This window comes from Gordionus sp. m RMFG-2023, chromosome 5 (assembly GCF_954871325.1).
Source record: "Gordionus sp. m RMFG-2023 chromosome 5, tfGorSpeb1-WG-v2, whole genome shotgun sequence".
Lineage (NCBI taxonomy): Eukaryota > Metazoa > Nematomorpha > Gordioida > Chordodea > Parachordodidae > Gordionus > Gordionus sp. m RMFG-2023.
Genome location: NC_088779.1, coordinates 21,737,085 through 21,750,965, shown reverse-complemented (window position 1 = coordinate 21,750,965; position 13,881 = coordinate 21,737,085). Strand labels below are relative to the sequence as shown.

The 13,881-nt window shown below is 27.1% G+C and overlaps 1 protein-coding gene across 1 annotated transcript; it reads right to left on the bottom strand.

Annotated features, from left to right (window-relative positions):
• Positions 1-12,548: 12,548 nt before the first annotated feature.
• Positions 12,549-13,176, bottom strand: LOC135930245 (uncharacterized). The gene is made up of 2 exons (XM_065467027.1): positions 12,929-13,176; positions 12,549-12,720 (listed from the first exon to the last, which is right to left on the bottom strand). Exons 1-2 carry the CDS (start codon positions 13,174-13,176, stop codon positions 12,549-12,551), a joined length of 420 nt encoding a protein of 139 aa, XP_065323099.1.
• Positions 13,177-13,881: the final 705 nt, after the last annotated feature.

Genomic DNA, 13,881 nt, shown 5'->3' with positions numbered 1-13,881 from the left:
TATATTTTTAGATATTTCCTTTAAAAAAATTTGAAAAAGTTCAAAAATAGTGATTATGACAATTGTCATCTATATATGATACATCCTCACTGAATTTTAAATTTAATATGTTTAGAATATATATTTTAAGATGTTTCCTTTAAAAAAATTTGAAAAAGTTCAAAAATAGCGATTATGACAATTGTCACATATCTATGATACATCCTCACTGAAATTTTATTTTAACATCTTTACAATATATATTTTTAGCTATTTCCTTAAAAAAATTTGAAAAAGTTCAAAAATAGCGATTATGACAATTGTCACCTATCTATGATACATCCTCACTGAATTTTTAATTTAACATGTTTAGAATATATATTTTTAGCTATTTCCTTTAAAAAAATTTGAAAAAGTTCAAAAATAGCGATTATGACAATTGTCACCTATCTATGATACATCCTTACTGAATTTTTAATTTAACATGTTTAGAATATATATTTTTAGATATTTCCTTTAAAAAAATTTGAAAAAGTTCAAAATTAGCGATTATGACAATTGTCACTTTTCTATGGTACATCTTCACTGAAATTTTATTTTAACATCTTTACAATATATATTTTTAGCTATTTCCTTTGAAAAAATTTGAAAAAATTTGAAAAAGTTCAAAAATAGCGATTATGACAATTGTCACCTATCTATGATACATCCTCACTGAATTTTTAATTTAACATGTTTAGAATATATATTTTTAGATATTTCCATTAAAAAAATTTGAAAAAGTTTAAAAATAGCGATTATGACAATTGTCACCTATCTATGATACATCCTCACTGAAATTTTAATTTAACATGTTTAGAATATATATTTTTAGCTATTTCCTTTAAAAAAATTTGAAAAAGTTCAAAAATAGCGATTATGACAATTGTCACCTATCTATGATACATCCTCACTGAATTTTTAATTTAACATGTTTAGAATATATATTTTTAGATATTTCCTTTAAAAAAATTTGAAAAAGTTCAAAAATAGCGATTATGACAATTGTCACCTATATATGATACATCCTCACTGAATTTTAAATTTAACATGTTTAGAATATATTTTAAGATGTTTCCTTTAAAAAAAATTGAAAAAGTTCAAAAATAGCGATTATGACAATTGTCACATATCTATGATACATCCTCACTGAATTTTTAATTTAACATGGTTAGAATATATATTTTTTGCTATTTCCTTTAAAAAAATTGAAAAAAGTTCAAAAATAGCGATTATGACAATTGTCACCTATCTATGATACATCCTCACTGAATTTTTAATTTAACATGTTTAGAATATATATTTTTAGCAATTTGCTTTAAAAAAACTCAAAAAAGTTCAAAAATAGCGATTATGACAATTGTCACCTATCTATGATACATCCTCACTGAATTTTTAATTTAACATGTTTAGAATATATATTTTTAGATATTTCCTTTAAAAATATTTGAAAAAGTTCAAAAATAGCGATTATGACAATTGTCACCTATCTATGATACATCCTCACTGAATTTTTAATTTAACATGTTTAGAATATATATTTTTAGCTATTTCCTTTAAAAAAATTTGAAAAAGTTCAAAAATAGCGTATTAACAATTGTCACCTATCTATGATACATCCTCACTGAATTTTTAATTTAACATGTTTAGAATATATATTTTTAGATATTTCCTTTAAAAAAATTAGAAAAAGTTAAAAAATAGCGATTATGACAATTGTCACTTATCTATGATACATCCTCACTGAATTTTTAATTTAACATGTTTAGAATATATATTTTTAGCAATTTGCTTTAAAAAAACTCAAAAAAGTTCAAAAATAGCGATTATTACAATTACCACTTATCTATGGTACATCATCACTGAAATTTTGATTTAACATGTCTACAATATATATTTTTCTATTTCATTTAAAAAAGTTCAAAAATAATTATCATGACAAATGGCACTTTTCTATGGTACATCACTTAAAAATTTTAAAATATAACTATGATGAATAGTTAATCAGAGCATTATAATTTAAAGAAGCTTTAAGTAACTTTCCCGCCTATAATATTAATATATACTAAATGTTATTTGACTTTTGGTCGAAAAAAATGATCTAGATATTGGGTTAGGGGTGAAAAAAAGCAACCCTAACTTTAAGTCGTCTTTAAAAAGAAAGATCCATATTTTGGGTCGGATTGAATAAAACGACCCGATGTTTGAGTCTGAGTCAGAAAAACGACCCAAACTTTGAGTTGGAGTCGAAAAATACGACCCAAACTTCAAGTTTTAGTCGAAAAATACGACCCAAACTTCAAGTTTGAGTCGAAAAATATGACCCAAACTTCAAGTTTAAGTCGAAAAATACGACCCAAATTTCAAGTTTGAGTCGAAAAATACGACCCAAATTTTGAGTCGGAGTCGTAAAAAACGACCCATATTTTGGGTCGAGGTCGTTTTTTTCGGCTTGGACTTGGGTGGGAGTCGAAAAAAACGACCCATATTTTGGGTCGAAGTCGTTTTTTTCGGCTTGAACTCGGGTCGAAGTCGAAAAAAACGACCCAAACATTGAGTCGGAGTCGAATAAAACGACCCGAGCTTTGGGTCGGGGTCGCGACTCGCGGCGTTTTAACAACACTACTCTTTACAATATATATGTATATATTATTAGATAATGTTAAAAATTTATCTTTTAAATAAAAGACTAATAAATTACAATTAGAAATATAAACATAAATAATAAGCTAAATGGAGCCCTGAATTGAAGATATTTCAACAAATTTCAAAGCCAATGTTAGCGAATATGGAATATTTTTTAGGATAGCCCATCATGAGATAAGTAATTTTTCTTTCTATCTCCTTCAGGAAGGAAAATGCGAAGTTTCCAAGGGTTGATGTGACAATAGGAACGAATTTAATATTTTTTGTACCGAAAATTTTATTTTTTAATTTCCATCATCGAAAGAGAGTGTGAGTGTAGATTTCGCGAATATGTCTACACAAGTGTAATTGCAAGCAAGAAAAAGGCCATTCACAATCTCCGACATTTCGTAATTCAGAGTCAGATGAAGAGGTCGACACTAGAAGATAAATTTTAGCTTAAATACATTTGGGACAAGTCATATTTTGTTTTTACAGAATTACGGCGACAAGAATAAAAACTACAATTTTTGATTTTAATCAACTGAAGATTCAATCCGATCCCTTCGATTTTTTATAAAATTTGTATGATCGTAGTGTATATATGCTAATAAAAATATAAAATTTTAATTTCCAAATCCGCTTACTTCCTGAGATGGACATCTTTAAAAATGCAAAAGTTCCAAAATATATATCTCCAAAAATAATTTAGTTAAAGCCATACATGAAATTTTATACATAGTTATATATAGTCATTCAATATGAAATAACATTTTAGATAGTGAATATCAGCTTAGTACCCAAGACCCGTAAAATAAAAACGGAAATAGTCATATAAAATATTGCATTATTTCTTTAAATTTGTCATGGATAGATGGATATTGTACTGCCTTAAATATGTACAAAATCTTATACTGAGATGAGCACTGGTCTAATAGTTATCGCAATTTAAATATTGGTCGTAATTATTAAAATCTTATATAAATATCATTTTGGTATTTTAGATTAGTTAACATTACCAATACTATCTATAATTTTAACGTGGGCAAAATTGTAGGCAATGTGAATATCAGTTTTGTATAGAAAATATAATGCAAATTCAATTGGCAAGAGAACTTCACATTAAAATGAAATTTTTTCATTTCAATTATAATCGAAGTTATAAAGAATATTCCGTTATTTAATGGATAGTAAAATAACGCTTACTGAAATAATGACAAAATCTCAATTTTTTTAAAATTCTAGAGAAACCTCATTTCCATTTTGAAAATTAAGATATAGTAAAGAAAGATTTGTAATTTTATAATATAAATATATTTTTTAAAAAGGATGCCTTCATAATTTCATTAAATTTTCTTAAAAATAATATATCCATCTATTTAATTTATCATAAACTATAATATAAAAATAAAATGCTTATTCTATAAAAAAACGAAATTGGGAGGGACACGAATAATTATATTTTAAAATAGATTTTCAATTTTTTACTTTAAAAAATAAAATTCCTTTGGTTCTAATGCAAGGATTCAAAGTAAAGTAAAGTAAATTAGTAAGTAAGTAGGTAGGAATATGAAAATCATAGCCAAAATATTTTATTTCGTTAATTTTTTAGACTGTCAAAATTAAAATCAATTTATTAAATTATTTATTTTAAAAAAAAATTATTAAAATAATATCTTTAAAAAAATCTTTTTAGAAAATAAACATTTACTTAAAGGTTCATATCGAAAATTATAATTAAATGAAAATAAATGTTAATAATGAAAAGAGATAAAACGCCATCTCACGAAAATTTAATTTGTCAATATTTAAATGTTTTGAGAAGCTAAAATAATTTCTAATTCTAGAATTTCTATCTAACTATTATTTGAATAATTAAATAATTACCTTAATATTGTATTAAAAAAGAAATTTGAGACTTTATACATAAATTAAGTTAATAAATTATTTTTTATATATATGAGGCTGTGTAAATCATTATAAATAAATGAAATTGTTTTCTCCTCTGCATTAGAAACATTAATCCTTTTTGGTAACTAACGGTATCTCGGGGAAATTTTCGATATTATTATTTTTTTTATTGTTTTTTTTTATTATTTTTTTTTATTAATTTTTTTTATTAATTTTTTTTATTTTTATATTAATAAATAAAAATTGAAATTTTCAATTATTTAAGATTATATTTAAGATTTATTCTTAAAATTTTCAATTATTTAAGATTCATTTAAAATTTTTCAAATACTAGATATTTAAGATTTTTTTCTTAAAATTTAAATTTTCTAAAACTATATAATCATAATATACTAGAGAATTAAGATTTTTTCTAGAAATTTTCAATTATTTAAAATTCATTCTAAAAATTTTCAATTTAATTAAAAATTTTGAATCAAATACTAAATATTAAAGATAAAAATATAATCATAATATACTAGAGAATTAAGATTTTTTCTTGAAATTTTCAATCAAATTCTAGATAAATAACCAATTTATTTGAATAAACACTGATAATATAGTTATATATATAATTTTTTTTCTTAAAATTTTCAATCAAATTCTAGATAATTAACTAATTTATTTCAATAAACAATGATAATATAGATATATATAATTTTAAGGAAAAACAAAAATAGTTTTATACATATTTATATCATTTAAAAATTTAATTAATTTATTTAAATTGGACATATTTTTAATTTTGCGAAAATAACTGTATTGACATATATACAAATGAGTTGAAGATTTTTTCCCATTTCTGGGTATGCTTGTCTTAAGATCCCTCCATAAACTAAACGCTCAATGCGTTGAGTATGGGTTGATATATCATTAGGGTCTACAAAATTTTGACTGTGATTCACTGAGTAATGGTCATAGCCATTTTCATTTAGATTGTTATAACTTAACAAATATTAAATTTTAAGATTTATCAATATTTAAATTACCCCTTCCATTTGTCCGTCATTATAGTTGAATCAGTATGGACATGTTTGCTGATTATACCTAGAAGGGTATCTTTATCTCTTTTTCCTGTATGAGAAATAAAAAATCCCATCATTTCTTGAAATTCCTCCTACAACCCAAATGGCATTAGATTTTAGAATCCTCCCTGTGTTATTTTTCCTTTTAAAAATATGGGATTCATCTATTTCAATCACATGCCCAGGGCCCCCTATTTTGTCAAAATTAATTGCCTGTGTATGGCAGCAAATCTTTCTAAATATAGCATACCTAAAAAATACTTATTGACAAATTTTACAAATAAATATATACCATTTTCCAATGGTACATTGTGCTAACTCTATTAAAGGAAGACTGTCGGATATTGACGTCAAGGACACAAAAAGATATATTAGATGTATAAATTTGTTAACAGGGATATTAACATTTTCAAATATGGAGCCTAATTAATAAAATAAATTTAAAAAATAATATATTGATAAACCCTTCCATATAGAATTGCTGCTTGTACATATTTTGCATCTTACTCTATAAGATGCTGCATTTCTCTCCATTATCATATTATTATTACAACACGTGTGATTATCTAGAAGTTCGTGGTCTTTTAAAAAAGCTATGGTTACTTGTATAACAATTTATGATATCGGTAAAAATAAGATATTCCATTATAATATTATAATTATGGTCTTTTAAAAAAGCTATAATTAAAAATAACAACAATAAATTAAAATAAATTAAAATAAATTAAAAATAAATAAAAAATAAATTTATAAAAATAGATGAAAAATTTCCCCGAGATACCGTTAGTTACCTCCTTTTTATATAGAAATTAAAAATGGTTTTTTTATCCCTCTTTTCTTTACGTTTAAATATAAAAATTAAAAATAATTTTTTTTAAGTCCCACTTCTGTTTAGATTTAATTACACCAAAATTAAATAATATGGCTTTTGTATTTTCTTTTATTAATGGATTTTTCATACTTTTGGATTCCTTAATATAGTATTCATTAATCATAAATTAGATAGTTAGGTCTGTGACATCGTCTTGAATACGGAGGGATAGAGGTTGGTTTATCCCCAATTATATAAGATAAAACTAACTACTCCTCTTTTCAAAAAACGTTCTTATTTTTACTTTGCGCCAATTTTATTTTAATTTATAACTGCCCTTTTTTTTCCCCTATAAAAGGGACTAAATTTTATGTTAACACCAATCTGATATTTTTATTTTGTAATTTTTTATTTAATTAATCTTTTACAGGGACATGGAACAGAACTTTCCAATAATTTATAAAATGGAACCGGAACGTGCATTTCGGAAGGTTCCTGGAATTATATATAAATTTCTTATTTATTTCTATAATTAAAAAAATAAAAATTTTTAATCCATATAACAGGTGCGCATTATAAATTCTTTTTATTTACTTAAATTCTTACAAGTAGAACACCTTAAAAAAAATTTTTCTCCAATGAAGATTGGAAAATTGTAGAAAAATGGTGGCTTCATTAGAACCGTTGAAGAAAGTAAGCTTGATGTTCTAAAAAGAGAGGATTTTTCCAGTATATGTCAATAAACCAAGTGTAAAAGAAGCTTTCAAAAAATTAATTCCTGTTATCACAAGACTTGATTCAGCTCTCAGCAATAGAAAAATATGCTAACGTATTAATTAATTTGTTCTGCCTTATATCTAGATCTTAGGTTTAAATCTCTTATGAAAGAAGAGAAAATAATATAGCTTTAAATCTTATTATTGACATGGGAATATATTAAAAATTTTAAGGATGAAGATTGTATAATTAGGTTATATTTTCTGAAGAAGGACAAGAATATGATGAATTAGAAAGTTTCTAAGGTCTACGGATAAAAAATAAAAACATAGCAAAACTTACAAAAAGGTTGATATACTATCAAATTAACTATAAATCAAAAAATTATCTAGAATACTGATAATCCAATAAAATAAAAAATTCTATCCTGCATGAATTGGCTCAAGTCGTATTAGCAACTCTATGTAAACAGTTAAGTGTTAAACGTTACTTTTCGACACTCAAATTTATATTAACACTATAAAGAACCAATATAAATGATCTTTAAGAAAATATATTATTACTTTGATGTAATAATTGACTCATTTATGATTAAATAAAGATTAAAATCGTTAGTAATAAAATTAAGTGCGTATTAAATAAATACTTAATAACTCTCACCCGATCATAAACTGACCTGGATGGAATGTCTCCTACTCCTGACATACTACCCATAAATGAAGCCGCAACTTCATAAGTTTAGAGTTTTATAGTTTTCAACAAATCTGCAGATTTTTTTTATTTCAGGGTTTAAAACCCAATTGTCGACAAATTGGTTTAACCGTTATTATTTAACAAATCTGAAAAGCTAAAAAAAATTGTCAACCAAACCTCTAAGAAGGGTAAACCTTTTCCAGCTTTTTGATATTTTAAATCTCTTTTAAAAAGTGGATAAGTAATTTATTTTTATTTGTATATTGATATTTATAAATACCAGCAAACAGTTACGTATACACAGCTATAAAATTTATACCTAGTTGACAGAATAGAATCTCGAAAATATCTTAATTGTATAAGGCTCACTATAATTCTTTAGAGAAGAGTGATTAAATTTTAAAAAAATTTGTTTTTTTTTCTCTACATAAAGCTTGTTTGCTAAAGGTTCGAACCGGTTTTAAAAGGTTCAATTGATTGTATTATTATTTATTGAGCCTAACCTCCCATTTTTATCTAAACCGAAACGATATTCCTTACTGTTTTGATCTCAGATTTACTTGGCTTAAAATTTTAAACAAAAAATATTTGAAGATCAACAAATTATAAGATTATTTTGCAAAATAAATTTTAATTTTGGTCAAAAATTTTATTTCTTGCTAAAACAAATAAATCTTATATAATAAAAGCGCCAAAACCCTAGACATTAATAGACATATATAATATTAATAATGAATAAATTAATGCAATAGCAAATCAGCATTTCGCAAGGAATGCTATTAAATTTGCCCCCATAATTCCATCATTTGGAGCTTTTATGTGAAATAATTATATATGTCAATTTGCTAATTTACTATTAAATTCTACACCTATTTTCTATTTATTTATTAATTAATAATGCGCCATCAATTAAACTTAGCGCTTTGGGCAATTTTAGGCTAAATAGCTATATGCTAATTTGATTATATTTATGATGACTTGATAAATATTCCCATTTAATATCAAGTTTTTGTCATTTGGCATTTTATGTTACTTTTTGCCACTTTTAGGCTATATATGCTAATTTTCAATTACCTAATATATTATTAAATTTGCTCAATCGCATTTACATTTGCTAAATTATGTAAATTTAATACAGGGCTATAATGGGGGGCACAGAGGGGGGGCAGGCCCTTCCAAAAAAAATTTTGACCCTCAAACCTGGCTTTTTGAAAAATAATTGGCTGCACAGAGTTTTTTTTAAAATACCCGAGATGGGCCGTATATTTAAACCAAATATTATAAATCGCCATTATTAGCTATAAAAATTAAAAATAAATAGAATATATTATAGACGGGCCGAAAAAATATATGAAAAAATTATCTGGGCCGGGCAATACAAATGTTATACTCTGCAGGTCTCTGATAGCAATCATTAATTTGTAATGAATTAAATAGTAATTATAATAAGCCAAGCATATGATCTGAAAACGTTGTCTGGCCGAAATGGAGGAGTATAAATCTTGCTTCAAAAAAAATTAATAAAAAAGTGTCTTTATTAAATTGCTACAACCACAAGTTGCATCTTTTAGTTAAAAATTTGTAATTTATATAATGCATTTTGTAATTTATATAATGCATTTTGTAATTATGTTAAGCGTTTTAACATATCCTATATAGGCCATATACTCTTAAAAGACTTTTATACCAGAGGTGGAGTTCATTTAGAAACATCTCGTATCATTTATAAGAATTTTGAGGATATTGGTAAAGTATTATTTTACTTTTTTAATAGAACTCTTAACTCAAAGGTTCTCACTCTATTCGGCATAAGCCTCTGGTCTTTTATCTCAATGCATTAATATAAATTACATTATATTGGTCATTTTAATTTATGAGGTATTAATAACAATAGATCCATCAAATAATTATCTACAGTCAGTATGTAATAATATAGTGGATGCTAAAGATTGTATTGAAAAATAAAAGAAGTGATAATTCTTTTGATTTGAAAAGAATTAAAACTGAGAAACTTGTATCAAAATTTAATCTCATTCTCATCCCTCAAAAATTATCAAGGATACGTAAAACGAAACGCCTACAAATCTTTAAGATTTTTTAGTCAATACCAAATTGCAATTTGATTGTGAAAAGGACTTCAATTGGAGTTCTTTAAAAAAATATTATAAAATTATGGATTACTTCTGATTCAAATAAAAATGACCAATGAAATTTAATTTTTTCAAACTAAAATTAGCTATTGCTATTTCTCAACCGGCTAAGAATTACCCAATTTAAAACGCCTAATTGCTGGAAAAATTAGCAAATGTTTTTCACCTAATAAAAAATAAGTGATAATTAGCTTTCATCTGCGAAAAGATACGATCAAGCTACTACACCCATTTTTTAAACCCAAAATATCATTCAAATTTAACAAATAAATGTAACGGCAATGGAACAGGTCTTATGCAACACTGACATTTTATCTATCTTGGTAGATTTTCAAGCAAGATCAGAGCCATTTACTAAAATTATGTTTTCGGATAATATAGAAAATAAAGTAGACCCAATTGAATTATGGGCGGTATAAGGAAATTTGATAAATTCTAAAATTAATAAAACAACTATTTACTGCATCTTCATCATAGACTTCAATCGAGAGAGCTCATTAATTAGAATATTAATGTCACGGAGTTATAAAAAAAAGTTCCCTTGTTATAACAGGTTTAATTGTTATCTTTCTTTTTTCCTTAAAAATGGCTACACAGTTTCGAGATTGCCCATGTTTATTCCACAATTGGGAAAATATTTGAGTTGGGACACAATTTTACAAAGTCTAGACTTTGTATCCTTAATTTTTTTTATTGGTGTAAAAAAATGTTTCATATTGGGGTCAGGACAGGTTAAATCATCTTCATCTGAAGAAATGTACAATTGACATAATATTCATTATAAAATAAATTATAATATTAGCGAATAAGAATATAAATTAACATATCTTGATTAATTCAATATTAATTAGATAAAATCTTGACTGAAAATTTAACAAAGAAAATTTAAAAGAAAAATGAAGAAATTTGGTTGATCTGACTCAAAACTCGGCTATAAATAAATATTAATAATATGTTTTTTCCATATTTTAAGAAAAATTTAAAGTATCGAATAACGTTTTGCGTTACCGTTATTCAAAAATAAAGAAACGCGCTACGCTTTACACGTTACCTCTAGAAAAAGGTAACAAATGGAGTTCCCTTTCTTTAAGAAAGATAACGCCGTAAGTAACGACGTTACTTTTTAACGTTACTTTACAGCACTACTATTATGCATAATTTTATAACAAGATTTTAAAAAATGATTTTTTTTAATTAAAAGAATTTTAGAGAATCAAATTTGTATATTGGATAAAAAAAAATTTTTTTTTTCTCTTTAGCTTTCACCTTTTCTGGTGGTAAGCTCCTTCAACATCTCTCTCCACTTTATGTTATTCATACAATCTCTTTTATCTAATTTATACTTCTTTATATTGGCTCTAACTTTATGGCCCCATTGAAGTTTTGGCCTTCCTCTTTTACGTTTGCCCATCACTTCCAAACTCTCAACCTTCCATCTCATTGTGTGCCCATACCACCTAAGTCTGTTTACTATTAACTTAGTCATTGGGCACTACCTTTAAACTACTTAGTATTCTTGTACTGCGCACTTTATCCTTTCTTGTTACCCCAGCAATCATCCTCAGCATTCTCATCTCCATAGTTTGTAGACTTCTCTCGTCTGATTCTTTGGTTGGCCATGTTTCCGAACTATATAGAATAGTTGGTTGTACTATGGAACTGTAAATTTTTCCCTTTAATTTGTGTGGGATTCTTTTGTCAAATAGCACTCCAGATAAAGATCTCCACTTTAACCACCCTTGATTAATCTTACTCTTTATCTCTTTTTCTATTGTGCCGTTTGTTTGTATAGTGGAACCCAGATATTTGCAGCTTTCAATTGCCGATATCTGCCATTCATTTATATCAATACTCTCTGTTTCATCTCCTCCTATCACCATATACTCCATTTTCTCTATTTACTTTTAGTCCGTGCTTTTCTAGGATATTTATCCAACTCACTAATCTTTCTTTCATTTCATCCTTGGATTCGGCAAGTATCACAATATCATCTGCAAATATCATATTCCACGGGACTGTTTGAGGTATAGACTGTGCTGATACATCAATTACTGTAATGAAGAAAAGTGGGCTGAGAGCCGACCCTTGATGAACTCCTTCGGCTATTGTGAAGCCTGCTGAAGTACCTGTTGTGCTACGGACCATTGTTGTATGGCCCATATATATATCCTGTATTATTCTTATATATTTTTCGGGAACCTTTTTGTGTCGTAGCGCTCACCAGATAAGTTTTCTTAGGATTCCATCGAAGGCCTTTTCTAGATTGAGAAAGACCATGAGTAGCTTTTTGTTCTTTTCCCTGTATTTTTCACTCATTTACCTAATTGTGTGGATAGCATCGGTTGTTGATCTTCCAGACATAAAGCCAAACTGAGTCTCTTTTATTTCGATTATATCTCTTAATCTTTGTTCTATTATTTTTTCGTATAGTTTTAGACAGTGTGACATTAGTTTTATGCCCCTGTAATTTTGACAATTGTGTGGATCCCCTTTATTTTTGAAGATAGGAACTAGATAGCTCTGCCTCCATTTATGGGGAACCTCTTCATTTCCAAGTATTTAATTGTACAAATTTGTGAGGAGATTTATTCCATCATCTCCTAGTACTTTAAGGCTTTCTATTTGAATATCGTCTGGACCCATAGCTTTGTTGTTTTTCATATGCTTGAGGCATGTGATTATTTCTTGTTCTGTTATAGTTGCACAAGGTTTTGACATGGGGAGTGTTCGTCTAGATATAGTATGTGGGAATTAAAGTTGAGAAGCAACTGAAAATATTCTTTCCCTCTATTCATTATTCTTTTTCCTTTATTATCAAATTCCCATCTTTATTTTTGATTACTTTCGGAGCTCCGTTTATATCCCTAGAGTTCTTTTCTCGCTGTTTGGCTAATCTGTATATTTTATTTTGCCCTTCTTTGGTATGTAGTTCTTCATACATGTCATCGTATGCCATAGATTTGGCCCTAGCCACCGTTGTAGCTATTCTCTTGGATTTCTTGTAATTTGTCTTGTTATCTGAGTTTTTGGATTTGAACCATAATTTATATAGGGCTTTTTTCTCCTTTATAGTGGTTTGTACCTCTTCATTCCACCACCATAGTTCTTTGTATGATTTGTTGCCTACCCTTGTCAGGCCTAGTGTCGATTTGGCAGTGTCTATTCTGGATGAAAGGTCTGTCCACATTTTTTCACTGACTTGTGAGGAATCTATTGTTTCAATGTTTGCATTGATTGTAAAGGCATCTGTCATTGTTTTTAATTTGCCCCATTTGATGCATGGTTCCAGTTATTTTGTTTTGAGTGGATTTATTTGAGATGTGTAAATCCATGACTAGTAGCTTGTGTTGTGCGGCGATATCTTCTCCTGGGATGACTTTGCAGTCTATTACATCTTTTAATCTTCTGCGAGAGATTAGCAATCTATCTGTGTTTTCCTTTTACCACTTTCGTATGTTATTAAATGACTGTCTTTTTTCCTATAGTAGGTGTTGGTTAAGGCAAAGTCGAAAACTTGCGCAAATTTCAGTACGTGCTCTCCTTCATCATTTCTTTCTCCATATCCAAAACCACCATGATGCCTTTTGTAGCTATCTCTTGCTTTCCCCACATGCGCATTTAAGTCACCACCAATTATGACTAGGTCATCCTTAGGGATTTCCATTACAGCTTCATTAAGGATAGCTCTAAAGTCATCTTTCTCTTCTTCCTTGCAACCCGTTTGAGGGGCATATACTGAAAGGATGTTTATATTGATTACCAATGCAGAGTTTTATCTTCATTAGTCTATCAGAGATCCTGTTGACTTCTACTACTGAGGAGGTTAGATCTTGATTGGAGATGATGCCGACACCGTTCCTATTGCTAACAATTCCAATATAGTACAATTTAT